The following is a 23,508-nucleotide window of genomic DNA, read 5'->3' on the forward strand; positions in this document are numbered from 1 at the left end:
TCTTCAGAAGATATGCTGAGGGGGTGGAGAAGCGAGGATGGGATTTTTGCTCCCCTGTCTACTGGGTTAAGCTGGTGTTTCAAGCATATCCACACACCAGAACTGACCAGCGCGTTTTAGCAAAGACAGAACCTCAGGCCCACCCAGATCTACTGGATTGGATTCTCTAGATGTGGAACCACTGGAGATGTTAAAAACTCTTCCAGGAGATTCTTGGGTAGCCAGCTGGGTTTTTGGAATCACTACAGAAACCAGAGTCTTTTGGTCAGACCGAAGCCCTCTGCTTCTCAAGCACAGGTAGAATTGGGGGGGGCCTCTTGACTGATACCAAAAGGGGTCATTTTATCATCCTGGGGACCCTAACAGAGCTCCCTGGTGTCTGAATCAGCTCCAGCAAGCACTGGCCTGCAGGTGCTGGCATTGTCCGTTCTGATTAAACCACTGAGTCAGAAGCGGAGGGAGATATAAACCTGTCGAAGGATGAAGTGAGACCGACCTGTAAGGGGCAAGCAGAATGGTGCCAGCTGCTCAGTGGGTTCAGATGTGGAGGATGCATGGGTGTGACCGAGAAGATGTTAGAGAGTTTCCATGTTCATAATATTTATAATGTATTAACACTTTGATCAGCTATGTGTGTAAAAAGGAATCAAAGGCAAGGAGAAAATAATTCAAGTGGTTACAGCAGCGGTTACCATCAAAAGGACCCAGATTCAGGCCTCCACATTGTTGACGCTGCGTGCCGGAGAAGTAGGGCAGCAGGCTGCTCCCACAGTGGTGTCCTGGAGGGTGGGTTGGTCACTGTGCATCCAGCAAGGGAGGAAGTGCCCTCCATACCAAAGCACCTCCAGGTCTGGCCTTCGGAGGCAGCTTCATGACTCCCCTGCTGTCCCTGAGAGCAGCTGACAGAAGAAGGGCTCAGCAGCCCCCATGGCCCTCCCTGGGGTCCTCTGTGCCCAGACTACACAAGCGGCCAGTGTGGCCAGCGGGCCTGGCGAGGGTGAATGAGAGCCGCTGTTTGTTTCCACTGAGAAAGTTCTGACCAGCTTCCGGAGCCATCGCCATGGAAACGTATGGAGGAGATAATTGAAAGGAACTTCTTTTCCTCCTCTCTCCTTCTCTCACTGCGCCTGGTAAGGGCCAGCCCCTTGCAGCCCCGCTTTCCCTGTAGGGTCATATAAATTTAATGAGAATGCCAGGAGCCAGCTTGCTCCCCAGACCAGCCTCTGCTGGGACCCCTTACCCTCTCTGTGCCAGTGTGGGAGTCCATGTGTCGGCCTCACGCACACTGATAGCAAAGTGGCCTTTCAGAGAGGCACATGGAATGTCCCTGTCCCTCCATCTGGCCTTAGTCCTGAGCCATGTTTCTTTGCAGGAAAGCCTGTTTGGGGTTACATACTTATTGCACATTTGCAAAACATTTAAAAATGGAAACAGAGGGAAGGAATAATTTTGTTCCAGATACAGAATAAGTAGCCAAAAAAAAAAAAAGTAAGCAAAAAAATTTTTTTTCCAGTATTGGGGGTTGAACCCAGAGCTTTGTATATGCTAGGCAAATGCTCTACCACTGAGCTATATCCCCAGCCTGAAGGTGTTTTTCAAAAGGACACTGCATAAGCTCCTATGAAGTTATTTATCATTTTTTTTCTCATTTTGTAAAAAATAGTTTGTGTGGTGTAAAGAATGTCAATGCCCCGTCTTACTTCATTTTGCTTTTTCTTAAGGTATAAAAACCCATTGGAAATGTTACAAACCCATTAATTTATACAATTAATATAATTAATCATTATAATAAAAATAAAAATAATTAAGAGTAAGAGGAGAAGATGTAAAGACCCAAATCTAAAATTCGCATGGAAGGATTAAATGAAAGCGTTGGTGATTACTGGCTTCACCCAAACGAGAATGAACAGAAGAAATACAGGGTCCTTTCCATGTTTTTATACTTTAATTTCTATGCCTGTTGAGGAATGATCAAAAGTCAGTTCTACCTGGGGCTGCAGACTCCAGCAGCCAAGCTACAAACCTGAATTGTACTTTCACACTAGTAATTAGAGAAAATATGCAGTGTTTTAGCTTTGGGCTCACAATTTTACCTGGCTGGTGAGGCCCTTGTCTTCACAGAGCCCAGATTTTACTTGGAAAAACACTGTGTTATGTGTCTGAAGAGCTGAGTTAAAGCCCCAGCTCTGTGACTTCCAGCTACGATAGCCCCCTCTTCTCCGGGGGAGACATATTCTAAGACATTCTGTTGATGCCTGAAACCACAGAGTACTCAACCCTATATGTAGTATGATTTTTTTATACATAAATACTTATGATAAAGTTCAGTTTATAAATTAGACACAGGAAGAAGAGATTAACCACAATAACTATTAACAAATACATCAGTCGTACCGATACGCTGTAATAAAAGGCTGCTTTTGTGGTGTTGGGAATTGAATCCAGAGCCTTGAGCATGCTCAGCAAGCACTTTACCACGGAGCTACATTCCCAGCCTAAATTGTTTATTTCTAGAATTTTCCATTTAATATTTTTGAACTACAGTTAGCCATGGGTAAATGAAACTGTGAAAAACAGAAATCACAGGTAAAGAGAAGACTACTATGCTGATTGTGTGACTCCAGATAAAACACTTAGAGCCTCAGTCTCTTAATCAGGGTCATGGGGTTTCTTGCATACAACTGATACTTGACTTCAGCATTTAGACAAATGGGGGCATGTTCTCAAATAGCAAGGAGACTAGAGTTAGGGGTCCCAAGGCTGGTGCTGTCGGCCAAAGAATCATCCCCTCTCCCACTGCACCATCCTTAGCATGTGACTTTCCTTATGATAAGATGATGACTGCTTGGGTATCCTGTCCATGTTTCTGGTAGAACGAAGAAGATGAGCAAAGGACAAAGGATGTGTATAGTCAGTCAGACCTTTTCATCATGGAAGCACTAACTTTCTCAGAAACACCCCACTAGAAAGTTCTAGTATTTCTTCTCTGCCAGAGCCTGACAGGTAGCCTCTCCTAGCTGCAAGAGAGTCTGGGGAAATGAGTACTTTAACAGGGCACACTGCCACCCCAAATGAAATCTGGGTGCTGTCAGAAAGAAATATAGGTATTGAGATAGGAGACAGCTGGCTCTGTGGTTCTAGCCTTGGAGCTTGTCATGAAAGTCCACCTGATGAAAGGTAATCTCCTGGATGGTGTGGACCATGTGGTGTACGGTTCCCACTGCATAGAAGCTCATTACTTCTACCAAGCAGATAATAAATTATCATTGCTCATTCTTATATGAGACTGATCAGTTACTGATTCTTGTATATATTGCCTTCCTGAAGATACTGTGGGCCCTCTAGTATGTCATGGGGGTGTTCTGAAGAAGGGGTTGGGAAGGACTTCAGACTTTCTCAGTGCTGGGACACATGCCATTACCATCAGTAGTGTAATTGGCATCAAAAGCTGGCATCCATACTGCAATTTTATATCAACATCTGGTTCAGTCCAGACCCATGAGGCCACACGTGGAAGGTAGGGCCCACATGGACAAGAGAAGATTCCCAAGAGGTCTTTGGAAACTTCAAAGGATGACTGACTGAGACAATGACTGTCCCAGTTTGCTTCTCCTCCCCAGGACCCACGTCTGCGGACATGTCCCTCTCTCCCTTCTTACACTCCTGTAGTCCTGGCCTAAGTGAGGCCATGGCCCAGAAATAACCAGGCCACGGTCTCTACTGTGGGGGGATTGCACTTGGCTGCTTCTCAGACATGAAACTTCAATTTCTGCCAGTAACCTACATCATTAAGTTTCAGGACAAGTTATCAACTGGTGAATAGAAGGACACAGCCCTCTTTCAGAGCACCTTTGTGAGGATTTTCAGATTCAGCAGGGTTGGAGCCCTGTTTTGGCTCAGAGGGCTTGTTGGCCACCCGTTAGGAGCCAGAAAACCAACCCTCGCATGCTGAGAAGCTGAAGTACATTTTGAGAAGGAGTTAGAGTTTGACTCCTGGTAGAGCTGGTTGAAAGAAAAGGCCAGTAATAAGAACATACTTTATTTTATCTTGTTTTATTTATTTTTAGTGCTTAGCATGTGCAAGGATGTTCTGAGTACAGTGCAAGTCAGAACTCACAGAAACCTCTGGAAAACTGTGCCATAGATAACATTGTCTCTATTTTGCATATCAGTAAACTGGGATCCAGTGGGCCTAAGTAACTTGCCCACAGTTACTAATCAGTAAGGGGTAGGGCCTGGCTTTGAACACTAGCATTTGGCCTGTAGAACCCACATTCTTTTTAATTTAATTTAATTTTTTCAAATTTAATTTATTCTAATTTGTTACATATGACAGCAGAATGTGTTTCAATTCATATTACATATATAGAGCACAATTTTTCATATATGTGGTTGTATACAAAGTAGAGTCACACCATTCGTGTCTTCATACATGTACCTAGGGTAATGATGTCCATCTCACTCCACTGTCTTTCCTACCCCCATGCTCCTTCCTTTCTCCTCCTTTCCCTTTGCCCTATCTACAGTTTGTCTATTCCTCCCATGCTGCCCCGCCCCCCATCCCCATTATGAATCAGCCTCCTTATATCAGAGAAAACATTTCGGCATTTGGTTTTTTGGGATTGGCTTACTTCACTTAGCATTATATTCTCAACTCTATCCATTTACTTGCAAATGCCAAGATTTTATTCTCTTTTAATGCTGAGTAATATTCCATGGTATATATACCACATTTTTTTTTATCCATTCATCTACTGCAGGGTATCTAGGTTGGTTCCACAATTTAGTTATTGTGAATTGTGCTGCTATAAACATTGATGTTTCATAGTAGTATACTGATTTTAAGTCTTTTGGGTATAAGCTGGGGAGTAGGATAGCCGCCTGGGTCAAATGGTGGTTCCATTCCCAGTTTTCCAAGGAATCTCCATACTGCTTTCCATATTGGCTGCACCAATTTGCAGGCCCACCAGCAATGTGTGAGCATGCCTTTTCCCCCACATCCTCACCAACACTTATTGTTGTTATTCTTAATAATTGCCATTCTGAGTGGGGTGAGATGAAATCTTAGAGTGGTTTTGATTTGCATTTTTCTAATTGCTGGAAATATTGAACATTTTTTTCATATATTCGTTGATTGATTGTATATCATCTTCTGAGAAGTGTCTGTCCAGTTCCTTGGCCTATTTATTGATTGGGTTACTTGGGGGGTTTTTTTGGTGTTAAGATTTTTGAGTTTCAGAACTCATATTCTGAGCCATACCTGTGCTGTGCCACTTCCCGGGGGGCAGGCCTTGTGCCAACATTTGAGACATTATTCACGTATAGATACCAGTCTGCTGCCGTTGATCTCTACCAAATACAAACCAAAAGGGGACTGACTGGGTTTGCAGAGGCAAGATCATGTTTAGTTTCCTGGCATTTCCCTATGTCACTACAATTAGCAGGGGTGAGGAGAGCAAACATGATTGTTGTCAGCCTGACAGGTGCACTTTGAAATTGGCAGTACCATTCTCCTCCTTTTTTTTTTCCCCCCCCCCAGCAAGATGCCTTTTTGACATAACTTATATGTAAGGAGTAGGCTGACCCAATGTGGTATTGATAGTGATTTTAAACCAAAGATATTAAATGAGGATAGGATAAAAAAGTTTAAAATGCCAAAATTCATGACTATTTCAAACTTCTCAGTGTCTTTTTAGCATTGTTCAAATGCAAGAATTCATACCATATGATAAAAGCCATCTACAAACCAGAATTTTGGGGTAATATTATAGTTTTGAGAGGATATATACACTTTCAATTCCTGAAAAACCTCCCATTTCTTTTGGACAGTTAATTTTACATAATTGATAGACCCAAGCCATTCCCCACAAGAAGTGTCTGTATTGAAAAACCACTCAGCATCAATTAAAAGAAATCATCATATACTGTGCTAAACTAAATATACTGTGTTATATTAAACTAAATACTGCTTAAGGAAGACAAAAGGAGAGAAGCAAATGGAAATAATAATATGCTGAAAATAGATTGGATAAAGACCTATTGACATCTTGTGCAGTCATTGTGTGTATTTTTTTCTTTTTTCTTTTTTTTTTTTGGTAATGCTACATAAAGCATGAATTGTTGGTAAAAACTTTGAGAAGAGGGAGGAAAATCATCATAGCCATCTACATTATTTGAGAGAAATTGATGTTAAAATTCTAAAGGTGAATCCTCAGTGGTTTGGAAGTAGTTAGAGTGTAAGATAGGAGAGGTGTGGTGGTAATGCTTTGTGAAATGGGGGAGTCCTATAGAGAGGTGATGTTTACCAAGTACTCTGCACTGTTGGGCTCTTTACATTCCCCAATGCACAGTCCAAAAAGCAGGTTCAGTTTTGTCATCTCTCCTACACATTCAGAGGCCCAAGGCTTAGATATGGCAATACTGGCCTTTCCCCCAGGTCCACTTGACTTCAGAGTGTATGGACTCTTGGCCTGGGCTGGGCAGGACCATGCCCTTGGGTTTGGGACTGCAGACACCTGTGTTGATGTTTTATGAAGGCGACCTTGTAAGCAAAAGCCAGAAAGCCTTGACTGGGAATAGAGCGTGAAATGAAAGAAAAAGCCTGCATATCTCGAGAGTGCTTTGACCGGGTTGACAAAATGTCACCAGTGTTTCATTGATACTAAATATTCATGGAGTTCTCACAATATGCCAGATTTTGGCACTAGAATTACTTTCATTCTCAGCCAGTGAATTTGCAAACTGAATTATGTCACGGACATGAAACCCAACTCCTTTTGGCCATGCAAGGCCAGATCTGGGGTAAAGTAAGAGAGGTACTAAGGGCACAGAATTGAAGGAAGCACTTATTCTTGTACCTACCTGACCCTGAGAGTGACACCTCATATGGCCTGGGACCTCGTATCTTTCTTACATCACCTGAGTCCTAGCCCTGCAGCTAAGGAAAGGGTGACCTTTGAATATTTATGGCAGATGGAAGAAAAGCATTAACTGAATTTCATTTCATGTTTATTTCTAAAGTAGAAGAAATCAGACCATATGATGAAGATATCTTTTTTTTTTTTTTTTGAGAAAGAGAGAGAGAGAGACAGAGAGAATTTTTTAATATTTATTTTTAGTTATCGGCGGACACAACATCTTTGTTTGTATGTGGTGCTGAGGATCGAACCCGGGCCGCATGCATGCCAGGCGAGCGTGCTACCGCTTGAGCCACATCCCCAGCCCAATGATGAAGATATCTTTAGTAATCCAAGGATGATATCAAATTAAGGAATATTTTACTTAAGATCATTTGTCACTTAATAAGCAAAATATGAATATGCATGCTCATACTTACATAGAACACAAAAAAGAAAATATTATCTTCTTACAGTCCCCTCCACCTTTTTACCTTCTCACACCTCCCCTTGCCTGTGCACAATTGGGGAGCACGGAGAACGTCCCCTACATCTTGAGGAAGAGCTACTGGCTTTGGGGCTGCTTGGCAGGTGGGCTGGTGTAGGAAAAGGGCCAGACATAGCAAGAGCCCTGATTCAAAATTCACAGGAAATAAACTAATCGAGAAGTTTATTTCCTGAGACTCAAGATTATGGAATCATAAAAATCCCTTTAAGTTTAGGTTTTCCAGTAACATTTAACATATGTTCCTTGCTTAGAAATGAGCTTATAACTGCTTTTCTTATTTTATATATTTATTTAGTTTGCTTTTATATATATATATATATATATAGAGAGAGAGAGAGAGGGGGGGGGGGGTAAAGTTTTTGAACAACCCATCAAAGCCCAAATGTGAAGTCTGTTTTAGAAATTTCTTTCCGCTTGGGCATTCATTGCACTCTCTGGTGTGCCAGGCTCCATGTGGGAAAACGAGATAGAGTTGTCTGTCTTTGGCTGGATGCACTTTAGACTATTTTTATTTAAATCGACATAAGAAGAAGAATGAGCGTTCTCTTTTTGTTTTGTTTTTGTTTTGGCCTCCTCCTTTCCTTCCACAGGCAGATCCTTCCAGAGGATCATGCAAAAGCAATACAACCAACTCCTGAGAAGTATTCTCGAGGTGCTTAGTTAGAATAAATCCACAGACGTGTTCAGATTTGGTGTTGAAAATGTTTTATCTCAGTGAGTTCTTCTGAGCATTCTTCTAGTAATTGACACAAGAGCAGGGCCAATATGTACTGTGTGCCCTTTCAGTCCATCCCAGAAATCAGAAAAGGGGCGTGTGTGAGGGCATGCAATGTGAGATCTATTGTATGAGTGAGAAAGAGCTTGGCACCGACAAGAGAGGGGATCATTATGCCCCCACCTAGCTCTGTGACTCCAGATAGGCCATTACTCAGTGATAATCCCACTCTGTCGTTGGAGGATCCATAACAGCATTGAGTTTGGAGATGACATTTCATATGAGTGTGAAGAATTTCGTTTGACCTGTGATTGTTCCTCTCTCTGGTTTTATGAGGATCTCTGCTCTAAAGCAACAGAAATCAGTAGAAAAGAAACAAGCAACCTGGGTGGAGCCTGCATGGTGAGTTTAGGACAGCAATAGAACTTTTTGTAAAATCAAGTTGAAGATTATTCCATCCAGAGAAGGGGAAAGCACACTCCTGATCTTCCCTCTCCTCATGGGCCACTCTCCCCAGGTCTCCTTACCTGGCCTGGCCGTCTCTTTCAGACTCCTAAGAGCTGGGCTGCCCCAGACTCGGTTTCCATCATGCTTCTCTTCAGTTGGCTTCATCACTTTAAATATTTGAGTGGCTTCCAGTTTCTTACCTCCAGCTCTAGACTCTCAGCCCATTATTCCTTTCGTATCTCCACAGGGAGGTTTACCAAGCACTCTAACTTCACATGTCCAGAGCAGACCTCTTGGTTTCCTCTCCTGCGGTTACCCACCGGCCTTCCCCAGGCCACTCCATCCCCTGGGCCTCTGCTCAACAGCCACCTCTTCAGGGAGGACTTCTTTGTCCATCCCACCCATTCTTCTCCCCACTCCTTGACTCTGCAGTCCTCCTCCTGTCTCTCATCCAGGCTCCAGGGCACCACTCTTACCTATCTTGTTTTCTGCTATGTTCTCAGTGCTTCAGAGGATGCCCACGTACACTGGGAGGTGAATTAATCTTTATTGGATGAAATCATGAAAATGACTGAACAAAGCAATCTGACAAAGAAACTGTTAAAGATTGAAGTGATATGTTGGTCTTTTCTTCATCACTGTGACTAAAATACCTGACAAGAACAATTCAGAGGAGGAAAACTTTTATTTTGAGCCCACTGTTTTATGATCAGCAGACTCCACTGCTCTGGGTCATCGGATGTGAGATGTGGTGGAGGAAATCTGCTTCACTCATGGTGGCCAGGAAGCAGAGAGAGGAGTCCGGACAAGACGTATAATCTCCGAGGGCACACCCCCAGTGACCTAGTTCCTCCAGCCACGCCCCACCTGCCTACAGTTACCACTTAGTAATCCAGTTGAATCTGTCAAATGGATTAATCCATTGATGACATTACAGCTTTCATAATCTCGTCATTTCACTCCAGAACATTCCTGCATTGTTACAGGAGCTTTTTGGAGGATACCTCAAATCCAAACCATCACAGAAGTTCTGAGGATGCTGGCCTTTCAGTTGATTTTTTGATCTAATTAACAATTCCTTAATTAAGGAATTTTCTAAAGTGAATTTTGCCTTCAGAAACATCTCAAGTAATTGAGATGTCTTTACAAAAAATAGTCACACTTCAGCAGTTTGGGGTTCTAATAGTAGTTACTGGTGAGAAGGGATTTGCTAAAGGCTCAGTTCTGAGACTTTAAATGCAATACTTAATGATTGTCAAATACTTATGTAGGTTTTCAAAGTGCAACAGAATGTTAATTATTGTTTCCTGGTTATTGAAACCCTACTGAAGTTCTCGTCCTTTTCACTCCATTAACAATGAAAGGGATTGATCCAAAAAGCCCACAAACCATCCTCCAGTGCCTGCTATGCTGAGGCTCAGCATCTGACTGGAAGAAGGATGTTCTGCCAGGAGGCCTCTTTGGAGCTGACATCTAAGCATTAATTTCTTCCACTGGGAAGTCAGTAGATGACTTCTTCTACCTGCCATCACCCAAGTTTGAAACCTTGGTTACATCATTGATTTTGGCTCCTGCTGGATGAATTTTATAATCAGTGTCAAGGAGAAAGGAGCTGGCATTTTGGATCCCTTCTCTGCCAGCTTCTGTTTACAGTTAGAATTGACTGTGTAAAAATTCATACAGTGTCATTTTTCTCCTTTGAAAATGGATGAATTGAGGAGCTTCACACTTAGGAAACATTAGCTTGTTATTCTCTGACCAGTATGTAGGTTGTGGAAGTTGTGAAATTTTAAAAACAAAATTCCACTCACCAACTGAAACACCAATAAAGACACTACAGTGCCATCTGCTGGTATTCTTGGGAAACGCAAGCGATGTGGACAAGACCAAACCTGAAGATAAAATTATTCAAAATGCATCATAATTTAAAGAAAGTAAATAAAAATAATAAAACATTGTAAATCAGCATTTTAGAGAGAAAGATACTGTTGTATTTTGTTATAGCTGTATAGTAGTGAGAGCTTTTTGCAGCATAAGTTTTTGTGTTTTGTTCTTTTTTTTTAAGAAAGAGAGAGAGAATCTTTTAATATTTATTTTTTAGTTTTTGGCTGACACAACATCTTTATTTGTATGTGGTGCTGAGGATCGAACCCAGAGCTGTGCGCATGCCAGGCGAGCGTGCTACTGCTTGAGCCACATCCCCAGCCCCGANTTTCAGTTGGTGAGTGGAATTTTGTTTTTTCTGTTTTCTTTTCTTTTTTTCTTTTTGGTACCAGTGATTGAATCCAGAGGCGCTTAACCACTGAGCCACATCCTCAGTCCTTTTTGTATTTTAGTTAGAGACAGGTGTTCACTGGTTGCTTAGGGCCTTGCTAAATTGCTGAGGCAGGCTTTGAACTCACAATTCTTCTGCCTCGACCCTCAAGCTGCTGGGATTATAGATGTGCACCACCACACTCAGCCTCTTTCCTTCTTTCCTTTTCTTTTTGGGGCTGGGGATCAAACCCAGGGCCTCATGCATGCCAGGCAAGTGTTCTGCCGCTGAGCCACATCCCCAGTCTCCATGAGTCACTTCCTTAACTTCTAGAAACCAGAGTTTTCTGTCAAATTGGGATTTACATTAAGTGACTGGGAAAGTTTCTGACAACTTGATAAGATTTATTATTCTAAATCAGCAAAGGGCTTAAGGAAAGTAGTGTTTCTGTAGACTATTTTCCCATGAAAAGGTTTGTATCAAAAAAAAAAAAAAAGAAGTTTGTACATATTTCTAATGTATTACATAGTTAGCTAGTTTTATCTAGATCTGGGGAATTTGATATACTTGGTCCTTATCAATTAGGTCAGTACTTTCCTAGTCCTCAGAATAAGCATAAATATAGATGTTTGGCGTCCTTTGTTTTAAGTGGTCATTTAAACTGACTGATAGATTATGGCCCATTGAAGAAAGGAGGACTGATACATGTGACCATGTTTCAAAATGCTAGAGTAATTTTTAATTTTTTTGACATATGAGTCCAAACAGTTTAAACATTTTTCTTTGAAATTTCTTTCCTTAGTCCCCAACCAATTGGCCTTCTTAGTCTTAGCTGCCTTTCGTACCTTGAACATGGGGCATCCTCCTCCTCCTTCCTCTTCCCCTCTTTTCCCTCCTTGTCCCCCCTCCTACTTCCCCTTCTTCTCTTCCTTCATGTGCATCTTTGTTCATGTCCACCCCCCTCCCTAGCTTGGGAGTCCATTTCTTCATAGGCACCCATGCACCTTACTTGTGATATCATTCAATCCATTTTGGCTGAATGATTTAAAATTTGAAATGGCAACCTCTTAAAAGTCTCTGTATGTTTATGGCATTTCATTTTTGCCAGGATAGAAGGAACAAAAGTAGACTTTATGAGCTACATTTTGGCACAATTTGACAACAAAGTAGGTTTCCATTATATTTTCTGTGTTGGCTGCATGGTAATAAGGGGAAATAGCTAGAATTCAGACTTACTCTTGTAAGTGAAGCACTGAGAAAATTAGAAGAAGAGTAGTGCTTCTCCCCTGCAGATGCGTCTCCCCTGTCCCTTCTCAGCTTCTACTCTCATCTAGTTCACGGTAGACATCTTCAGATTTTTGTGCTGGTCAAGAACATTTCTGTTCTTGCAGACTGGAGCAGGGTGATGTTTGCAGACTTACACCCCCAGCCATCAGCCTGCATAGTGGGCTGCATTAGAAATGGTGGAGCATTGCAGGTGGCCCTGAACAAGAAAAGCTCCTCTCCCCTTCTGTGGTCACCTTACACTCCTTATACCTGAGAGGCAGGTCCCTGAGAGGTAATCTGGATGTTCTGCTTCTCTTCCTCTAATTTTCTCAGTGTAACAGGTTTCCAGACTCGTCTTCTGAATGAAGCCTTTGCACTCTAACTACACTGTTTTGTTAGACACCACTTCATGTTCCTTTCTGGCAGTGAACTTGCAGTGCAGATTCAGGTGTGAGTCCCTTGAGTGCTAAACTTCTTCTTTCTTTCAAAATTTTCTTCTCATCAAACCCATGGACTCTGAACTTGCTCTTGGGCCTTTGGACTCACCAAATGAAAGATTCTGCTCCAATTTCTACTCTTCACTTTTTGAGACAATTAATCTTAACTTTCTTTGCTTTCCTGCCTTCCTGCTTAAAATTGGTATTTAAGTATTTTCTAGAGAAATGCTTACTCCACTGGTGTTAGGTTGTGTGTGCTTTTCGGGTCATTTGGGTTCACCCATGTCAGCCGTCACAAACTGGCAGTCAGGCTGTAGGATAGCGCATGGGGCCAAATCTGGTGCCCAGACATGTGTTGCTTAATTGGACCCATTTTCTAGAAACATTGAAGTATTTGCTATCACTTAAAAATGTGGCTCTCTCATCTAAAAATACAGGTTTCTGGCTTGTCTTTTGAACTTGGAAGATCTGGCAAGATGGATATTGCAGTTGCCAGTTGGCAGCCACCGACTGGAGGAGCTCCGTGCTGGCTGCCTCCTCTGTCTGGCATCCGTCTCCCATTGATGATCTCCTCACCCTCCTTCCACCCCACCCCGTAGCTTTCCTTCCACTTCATTCACCTGATGGACCAGGCGGCCCATGTGGTGCTGAGTTGACAGTTTCATGATTATGTGCTTTTTTCTTTTCCACGGGCCCAAGAGAAGTCCCAGTGGCAGTGACATGACTTGTAGTTAATAGTTCGCAGCATTGGAGGAGACTTCAGTGATCTTCTAGTGGGGTCTGTCCTCTTCATTTACTCTAGGCCTTGTTCTGGAGTGAGTCTTCAATAAATGATGGCAAATGGTACTGGAATCTGTTCCTAGGAATCCAGCAGATGGGTGGGAAAGGCGAGTGGTAAAGATCCTTTCAGAATGTGGTTTTAGTCAGCTCTTTCACTGCTGTAATCAAAAGACCTGATGAGACAATTAGAGAAGGAAATATTCACAGTTTCAGAGGTCTCAGTCCTTAGATAACCAAATCCATTCTTTGGGGCTCAAGGTGAGTCGAACATCATGGTGGAATAGTGTGGCAGAAGAAAGCAGCTGGGAATATGGCCACCAAGAAGCAGAGAGAGAGAGAGAGAGAGAGAGAGAGAGAGAGAGAGAAACTCCACTTGCCATATATAAAATACATACCCCAAAGATAGGCCCCCAGAACCCACCCCCTCTAGCCACACTCTACCTACCTTCTGTTACCACCCAGTTAATCCCTATCAAGGGATTCATTCACTGATTGGGTTAAGGCTCTCAGAGCCCAGACATTTCACCTCTAAACCTTCTTGCATTGTCTGACCCAGGAGCTTTTGGCGACTACCTCATACTTAAACCACACAAGTGTTCCTGGCTGTGTTGGGTGATGTGGGTGCTGGGTTCCACTAGCTAGGAGGGTCCTCAGTTTGCTTCTCAAAGCAGTGCTCCTTGGTAATCTGATTTGTCTTTCTCTTTCAGGCACCCTCTTCATAAATCAAACTCAGAAGACGGCTCTGTAGGTCAGTACCATTTTTCTTGGTTTAAATATTTAATTATTTTATTTTCATATTTTATAGAAAATAAAGACTTGTGAAACTATAGAAACCACAAAGAATCCTTCTACCCAAAAGTAAACAGTTAAGATTTTGATAGACAACGTTTTTCTTCCTCTGTCTCTTCTCTTTCTTCTCTTCTCCTCTTCTCCCTCTCCCTCTTTCCCTCCCCACCTTCTTCCATTGTGTAGAGTTGTTTTTTTTTTTTTTTTAAACAAGTGGGATCATATTTGAATACTGGTTTAGAATTTGAAAAACTGAAAGTTATGAGCACCCCCCCATTGAATATTCTTTGCAGTAAAAGTTATAAGTCTGCATGGTACTTGATATGTCATAGTTAAATAACCATTCTCTTCTTTGCTGGACATTTAAGTTGTTTCCGCTTTTTTCTCTGACACAGACAAATGATGCTGCTATAAAATTCCTTGAATCTCTATCCTTGATAATGTCTTTAGGGTAAATTCTTCAATTTATAATTTTTGGACCCAGAAGTATGCATTTAAGGCATTAGGTATTTTATATATTCTAAATTATAAAACCCACTTTTGATTTTTGTCAGGGCTGGAGGGTAGGTGGCTAAGAGTGACCTAAGTGCTCAAATCGTGCTGCTGGACTTGAGTCACAACTCTTGTCAACTAGGCCTTGTAACCCCCACCTCCCAGGCCTCAGTTTTCTCCTCAATGGGAATGATAACATGATGCATCCTGTAAGAGAGTCTTAAACAAGATGCACTCATTAGATTGCAAAGTGCCCTGATATAGCAAGTGCTGAATAAACATAAACTAATATCTTTTTTTTTTTTTTTTTTGGAGATGTATCTCTATTTCAGAAACATGAGAATAGAAGAAGTTGGGAATATAGCTCAAAGAAATGCATTATATTCTCAAGTTGCCTGAGAAAGGCTTGAATAAGTGACAGTCACTCTGCTTTAACCCTTCGTTGCTGCACTTGCTTTAGTGTGTTGCCCAAGGGCAGCAGGGACCCTGAAACGTGCCTTTAAGGTCTGCATGCAGAGGCCATCTAGGGCTGAAGGACTCCGGTTTCATTCCCATGGCTCTGGGGTTGTCCGAACTTAAATGAGGGCCCCTGTCTTGAAAAATGACACCCTGCAAGCCTGGGAGCACCATGGACGAGTTTCCCACACGTTTGCTCCAAGCATCGCTTTGCTGGGAACCACCAGTCTAGACTGTGCAAACCCACCACTTTGTCCTTTTTCCAGTGGCCACAGAGCAACCAGACAGGCACCAAACGGTGACGGAGCTGATGCTCCCGAGTTTGCCACATCAGCACAATGTCAGATATCACTGCTGCCACTGCCTCTTATTTTTATAGAATATAGGACCGCTCTACCTATTCATCTTATTTCCTTGTTTTTTTGTTTTATTTTTTAATACCAGGGATTGAACCCAGGGACGCCTAACCACTGAACCTCCTCCTCAGCTCTTTTTATTGTTTATTTTGAGACCGGGTCTTGCTGAGTTGCTTAGGGCCTGACATAGTTGCTGAGGCTGGTCTTGAACTTGTAATCCACCTGCCTCAGCCTCCCAAGTTTCTGGGATTATAGGCAGGCACCTCTGCCCCCAGCTTCCCTTTACTTTTAAAAAGTGTTTCATAGGATTGATGATCAGGACCCTACCAAGTATTAAAAGTGTCTATCTGTGGCAAGGAATTTGTTTTCACTTATAAGTCACCCAAAATAGTCTGGGAAGGGTGGGAATTTAGAGGGAGACCAGCTGGGAGGTGTCACAGCAGGATTGCAATGTGTTTTTCTTGTCACTGTGCCCTGGCTAATCTGTAGGTAGGTTGCCAAGTGGCCTGAATGCCAGAGAGGTGGGAATCATGCCCCACCCATGCCATAGCTAGACGCAGACAAACTACACACCATAGAGAAACAGTGTGGGTCGGTGTCTGTGAGTCCCCCTCCCCCGCCCCTGCACAGCCACACTGAAGCCCCCAGAACCAGCTCTAGTGACCCTTGAGCCCAGGACTAGCAACCATTCTATTCGGTTCTCTTCATTCGATCTGGAATAACAGAAGTTAAACAAGTGTAGATCAACGACAGAAATAACAACAACAGAAAGTCAACTTCTTAGAGTGTCCTATTTGTGGTATAGTGGAAATAATTGTGGCTAAGACGGAAGGAACCACAGACAAGGCAGAATGAGGCAGACTAGTTAAACAAACATCAAAGCGGGTACAAGAATGCACATTTTGCCGCCCTTTTGATGTTTCTTTATTTCTCATCTTCACCCTACCCTATTTCTTGCTACTAGGAAATTTGCATTTCTTTTAAACAACTTTATAAGCATTTCCCAGTCATTCACAAACTGAAAGAAAAAAACTCTTTTTTTGGAAGCTTTGAAATGACAAGGAAGAGGCTACTTCTGCTATCAATGAATTTATTACTGTGCCTTTTCTTCCATTTTTCTTGTTTTAAAGGAAAAGGAGATTGGAAGAAGAAGAATAAGTATTTCTGGCAGAACTTCCGAAAGAACCAGAAAGGAATAATGAGACAGACTTCAAAAGGTACCGTAATGCAGCTGGCGGACAGTAGGTCCTTTTAGCTCCCAAACCAAGCCTGTGTACTAATCTAAATGGGCGTTGAAAGTTCAAATAATGCATTGCATGAGCCTGTAAAATGGTCAGCTTTTCGGACATTCCGATTGTTAACTTTAAGATTAACATTCTTATTGTTAACTTCCTTCATCTGGGTCATTTTTTTTTTTTTTAACTCAGAAAATGAAACAGGAGTGGTTAGTGAGCAGTCTGCTCCTTTTACAGAGCTGGGAGCAAAGACCAAATTGTTAGTGCTCTCAGTAACACCGAACTCAGAAATGTCTTTACTCTCGGAGAGCTAACCTCAAAGAGTCGAGAGAGTCCCCCTGTTTGTTAGTTTTGGACCCTCCTGTCCACGCCCCCACTCAGAGCCTTTGCATCCTCCTGAACTTTTGACGCTGTTCCGTGGCAGGGCCAGTTATGGGGTTGTTGCCCCTAGAAACTCTCTAATGGTCTGACATCATGGGAATTTGCCCAGGCTGCTTTGTGAAGGCGGTTCTGCCCTACTCTGGGTCTGTCTTTTGTTGTTGTTTAGATGGAAAGTAAATATGTCATCCCTTTGAGGCCTGGTGGTGTAATTTATGTTCCCCCAGTCTTCACAGAGAAAACCAGAACAAATCCACTTCCAGATTCCAGTCTGACTAAATATGGTGATCAATAAGGGAACATTTTTTATTCCTCACCAATGACCCTAGTGGTCTTTCTTGACAAAATCATATGTCCATGTCTGACCCTGTTCAGCATGCTTCTCCAGTTACTCCTGCACAGAAATGAGAAAAGGGGACCTGGACATCAGGCACCCCCGCTGCACACCTGGCTTCCTGGGCAGGACTCAAGTGCGGTTACTTTTCTAAGTTGTTCTACTTAGAGACGTTCCTCTGAGACACCCCCAGTTTTTCCCTTGGATACAAACCCGGGATCATTTGTGATTGAAAATGAACCTGGTATTCCATTGAAGTCTCATTTAGAAAGAAAGCTCTGGAGAAAGAGAGGTGGGGAGAGAGGGAGCGGAGGCAGAAAGAAGCCAGCATCTTACCAGTTCCCAGGGTTTATTAAAAACCCACCCCACACCCCAACACTGCTGTGTTCTCAGAGGCATTGGGGATAGCGAAATGCACTAACCTGGCAGGAGTCTCTCCTCGCCTGGCAATGGAAACTTGAGGGGCACTTCTGAATTAATTGATTGATTGATTGATTACAAAATAGAAATGAGACAGGGAAACACAGGGGACATAAATTCTAAGATAGGCTCTGCCTGTAATGGGTTCCTAGGAGTCTGCAGCTAGATTCTCTGGTTCTATTCCTGTACACCAAGGGCAGCTAAGCCATGGCTGAGATGCTGTGATTTCAGGTGTGTGTGAGGAAGACAGGGCAAAGGGGAAAGATGAGGGGCTGGATGTCAGCTCTCCCCTGCGGGCAGCCCACTGTCACCGACCTCCTTTCACACATGCTGACCAAGGCACAGCTGCCTCAAATATATTAGGGGTGATGCAGTCTGTTTGCTTTGCAGGAAAAGGGCTTTCAAAGGATCCTAATGGGGATTCTTTTCCTCTTCAGTGGTCTTAAGTTGGAAGCTGACCTTTCCTCATAGTTTGGATAATTATTACGACAATAATACTTCCAGATACAAATGCCCATAGCACCTTTCCTCATTGAGCTCAGCGTACTTCCTATCTGTGATTTTATTATCCATGCTTATCCTGTGAGGACCTACAGCCACGTGACTTATCAGGAATGTAGGGCTGGAGCAGGCTGCAGCGTTCAGCTCTGTGGCTTTACCTTTTTCTGCCATGGCAGAGGGTTCACACCCATTTCTCGCAAATGTGTGTTCTTCTCATTTGTACTTCAAATGGAAGGACTCTGAGAGCCCTTGGCCAGAGGAGACCTGGAGCATGGAGCAGACCCAGTTGGGTGTTTGAATTAGATCTCTGCCCCACCTGTCACAAGGAGCTCCTTGTCAGGTTTCTTCCAAAACCAGATGCTCCTTTCCAAAAGTGCTGGTCATTTTGAAAGACTTGCACCTATTGTAGCATCCACATATTCTTGGAACACTTTTTGCAAGTAGCCACGCTCATTGGCGTCCCGAAAAGCAAAATGTTTCTGCTTTGTGTTGCTCCAGCCGTAATGGACAGTGCACGCAGTGTCAGTCAGAAGCAGCCTGCCTTTGTCCAAGATGATGACGGGCCCCATTTCCTCTTTGGGTTTTACTTCTGATGTTTTTTGTCTTTAATCTCCAGGAGAAGATGTTGGTTATGTTGCCAGTGAGATAACGATGAGTGACGAGGAGCGGATTCAGCTGATGATGATGGTCAAAGAAAAGATGATCACCATCGAAGAAGCCCTCGCCAGGGTAAGAGAGCAGGTCTTGGGCTCACAGCTCCTTACACTTAAAATGTTTGGGGGCATCGAAGGGTCTAGAATCTAATATCTAAAGTAAAGGTGGTGGGGGTCACAGTGCTGGGAATTGGACCCAGGGCCTTGCACATGCAAGGCAGATACTCTACACTAAGCCACACCTTCAGCCCCTGAAGTAATATTTTGCTGATATTTTGATGGCCATCACTTACCTGCACTGTCAGATGAAATATTGATTCCATTCTATTCATTTGACACAAGCATTCCATCTTACAACGTAAAACGTCATCCAGTAAATACATGAATGAATGAATGGCAGGTATCTTTCATCTGTGGACCACTTCAGTGAGGGAATGACCCTCTGAATTCTGCTGGAAAAAACTGATAAGAATGTAATTAATGGTTAAGAATAAAATTTTAAACAAAAATTAAATGTATTATAAACATCATAAACGTCAGTTCTAAGAGATCAAAATTATGTTTCAGGAATGCCTTAAAATTTTGCTTACTTTCACACCTAAAATAATATTATCTGCAGTTTATTGTGTCTTTCCCCTGTCCCTGAGTTAAATTAGAAGCCAATTAGCCTTTAGGATACGGAAGTAGTATTTATTGAAATGAGGCAGTAATTTATTAAGATGTTTCCTATTTTGTTGTTGACTGATGAGCTGACTGGTTTTTGAATGGTTGGTTTTTTTACTGTGCTGACTAGTCATAAGTAGGTAGGGTTAGAAACTAACAGAAGCTTCCAAGTCACTATGGAACCATTGAATGAGTTGTAATTCTACCTTTGTGTTAGTCCATTTTGTGTTGCTATAGTAGAATGCCACAGACTGCATAATGTAAAAAAGAACATGAACTTGAACTTATTGGCTCCCCGTTCTGGAGGCTGGGAAGACCAGGTAGATTTGTGTTGTGGAGGCCATGCTCCTCATCCAAGATGGCACCTTGCACGCAGTGTCCTCTGGAGGGGAGGAAGACTGGATGCTCCCATGGCAGAAGGTGGAAAGGCCAAGAAGGGAAAGGAGGCTGAACTTACTCTTTTATTGATCCCACCCATTAGGGCAGAGCTTTCATGGCCCTACTATCTCCCAAATTCCAACTCCCACCTCTTAACACTGCCACACGTACAGCCAAATTTCAACATGAATTTTGGAGGGGAAAATACATTCAAACCAAAGCAACCATTAAATGGAATCTTAAAGGTCTGAAACTTTGATAAGCATCCTCAGCTTAGCTTAGAATACCTGACTCTGAGCCTCAAGAGCATGTGTTGCTAAACAATGCTGCAAGAAAAAGCACTTCTGTGAGTGGAGAGTGGGACTGGATCTAGTAGGTGATTTGAGGATAGGGCTGCCTTGGGACACCCATCTGCTGACATTTCTCCATCTCTGATTTGGAAAAGTGCCAGAGACCTTGGCCTCCAGAGTTCCCAGCAGATTAAAGCAGTGGCAAAAGCAGGGATGATGTTGGCTGGGCTTACTGCAGATAAGCAGGTTGTTGCTGGGACTGGTGATGGAGCAGCTAACAGGTGTTAACATCCTGCCCACATTGCTCATCTCCTGCACCTGGTCTGTCTCCTTTCTATGCCCTTGACCATGTGGCACAGCTGCTGGCAGAGACAATCCCTGCCCCTCGCCCTGTTCCATTCCTTGGTCATTTCATAGCATTTGGCAAAAAACTAACTGAATCTCTAGAAAACAGATATGGGAAGAGTGAATCTGTATTTAGTTTCACAGATACGATGTTTACCTGTCCTCTGAGTAGTGTTGCCCCACACTGCTTCTTAATAGTAAAACTGAAGGTCAGAATGCAGAAGATGTCCACAGACATCCCACAGCACCTGTGTTTGAGAAGGAAGTTGCATGTGATGTATCTAATTCAGTTTTCATGGAGCAAGGGAAAAATGTTAAAAAGTGACCTTACTCTCATCCAACTTATATAGCATATTTCACTATTTGACAAAGAAACCAAGGAATACTTTCAAACTTGGGGAAGAAGTGGAAAAAAAATTGCTTCAAGCTTTCTGAGCTTGTAATTTTAGCAGCTAGCCTTGTTTACATCAGAGGTGAACTGAATGAGAAAGTGGCCTTGTGTGCAGGTTTGCTTGTAGCTTTCAGTCATGCATCTGCTGCCAGGTGGGCATCTTTGCCTAGTTTCAAATGCAGCCTCCGTGCTCATCAAGACTTTAAGAATATTGCTATGAGGCAATCCAGAAAAGCAGATAGTCAGGAAACAGAAACAGTTGCATTCTTCATACTTTACTAGCTTCTCCATACAGGGCTGGGTGCCCTCTGACAGATGATGAAGTGGCAGGAATGCTTTTTTGATTGCTCTTCTCGGGGCAGCATGCATCTCCATTACAGGGACCTTGATGGGATTCATTTTAGCTAGAGACAAAACACTTCAAGTAAATGCGATCAGGAACAGAAAACAGTAAGCAGAGAGGACCTGCATCCTTTAGCTTGTGGCCAGCTTGAGGATCTAAATTTACTTGATCACTGTATACAGGAAAAGCTAAGGTAGACCTCCTATAATGACCATGATGAGAATGGCCCAAACTCCTCAGGCTCTGCCAGGGTGTATCATTGTTCCAGGATGTCAGGTGGGCTATGCCTTCCACTATCAATCAAAGTTGCAAAGACTCATGGGTAGAACTTCTGGGTGTGAACCCTGATTGATAATGACACAACATCCATCACCAGAGGAGTTTCCTATGCGCCACTGGAGCTGGATGTCATTGTATCGGGACAGTTTTTTGCCTGTGTACAAATTGAGACAGTTGGGTCCACCAGGCTTCATTTGTATGAATTTGATCTCACGGATGGCTTGTTTTCCCACTCTAAATTATACAGCCGCCATTCACACCCCTGGAAACCCAGTTACCCAATACAAATGAAGATCGAGGTGAAAAAGACTACAAGGTACTAATATACGAAACAACATGGTAAGCCACAAAAGCATTTGAAGAGAATGTTCACTAAATTACACTCATTGCACTCTTTTTCAATGCCTAATTTATAAAGATAGCCAACTTAATTTATGATTTTTATATTTTATTAACTGTACAGTTCCATCCAATCTAATGGCATTTTAAACATTTTTATAGTTTTGTGATGAATATTTACTATATGTGTTTTAAAGAAGTCAAGCTCACTAGTTTAAAAAAAAGTTTAGGGGGCTCAGTGTAATTGGCAGGTTCTAAATAATACAGTTTCCAGGTACTAATCTCAAGGGCATACGTGTTTCTTGGCAAGTAAGTTCAGGGTATTCAGATCTTTTACTGGCTGTGCAAAGCAGAGGAAGCCCAGTGAGATTCTTGGAAGTTATAGGTTATTGATTTACCTGGGTGTGGGTGTGTGTGTGTCTGTGTGTGTGTGTGTGTGTGTGTGTAGAGGTATGAAGACAGGAGAGTAGGGAATAAACTTACATTTAAAGCCTTGAATAAAAAAGAATACTGTGAATTGTTTTGGCATAATGATACTCAGCAACAATGGAGCTATGCTATAGAAAAATACATTTTTTGAAAATGTAACTGGAAATCAGTCTAAAGGAGAGTGAATGTGACCTATGGCGGTGATGTATGGTTGTTTTTTCCTTAAAAATAGAAATCCTGATACTAAAGACTACTTGTGTAATGTGATCTGAGTCCTAAACATTATACATTTATCCATCTGATAAGCATGTGTTTTGATTCCTCAAAGCTAAATTTGTGTAAAAGTACAAAATAAAGTCCTTAGATTAAAAAAAAAAAAAAAAAAAACCAACAACAATTGATGATTGCCAGTTAGGAATCTGTATCTTTTTTCATTACAAATGAAACTTATTTAGCTGCTCCTGGTAAGTTGAGGCTAAGGTGTAGCAAGAAAATGAAAAGAAAATCTGATAATCCCATAATGATCCCATTTACCAACTGGCAGCTCTTCTCCAGTATTCAGGGAGAATGTAGCATCTCAAAAACGATATATCCACATGAGAAGAACATTCTAGCATGGTGGGGGAACTCAGAGGGGTTCAGTAACTGCCCTGGGCTCCCAGCTTCCCAGCTGGCACTTAGTATCTGTGTCCAACCTCTTGCCCAATAATCAGTAATGCCTGACTCCTCCCATAGATGTCCAGGAGAGAATTTCTGAGGGAAAATAACATTTGGAAAAGTTGCCTTCTCCTAGAGGAAGGAGGGTCAGTGTGGTGGCTTTGCCACGTCCCATAGCTCTAGAGGTTGGGATGTGCCCTGTCACTATCACATGGGTTTCCGATCAGGCTATTTCTGTTTTTAATTTGCTTGGTTCATGGAATGCGATTTGATCAATGTCTTAAATTCATGTCTAAAAATGGCTTTATAACAGAATATTAATGCAGTGACAATTTAATTGTGCTAAGTAGCAGAGTTCAGTTTCTGTTTTATGAAAACATACCTAGAACTTCTCACATAGGCCATTCTCAAAGATCCTTCATCTGATTTTGCTGTCAAATTTTCTCCTTTTCCTAAAGTGTTTCACTTGTCTCTGTGTTT

General features: G+C 42.4%; 1 protein-coding gene across 6 annotated transcripts in view; it reads left to right on the plus strand.

Moving 5' to 3' along the window:
* Nucleotides 1–23,508, plus strand: part of Sash1 (SAM and SH3 domain containing 1) — an 899,535-nt gene that overhangs the window by 818,227 nt on the left and 57,800 nt on the right. For all 6 annotated transcript variants that reach the window (XM_048799615.1, XM_048799622.1, XM_048799626.1 and 3 more), the window contains 3 exons: nt 14,011–14,051; nt 16,524–16,610; nt 18,878–18,990. In XM_048799615.1, coding sequence (XP_048655572.1) covers nt 14,011–14,051; nt 16,524–16,610; nt 18,878–18,990 — 241 coding nt within the window. The remainder of the gene's footprint in view (nt 1–14,010; nt 14,052–16,523; nt 16,611–18,877; nt 18,991–23,508) is intronic.

The sequence above is a fragment of the Marmota marmota genome, unplaced genomic scaffold, assembly GCF_001458135.2.
Source record: "Marmota marmota marmota unplaced genomic scaffold, marMar, whole genome shotgun sequence".
Lineage (NCBI taxonomy): Eukaryota > Metazoa > Chordata > Mammalia > Rodentia > Sciuridae > Marmota > Marmota marmota.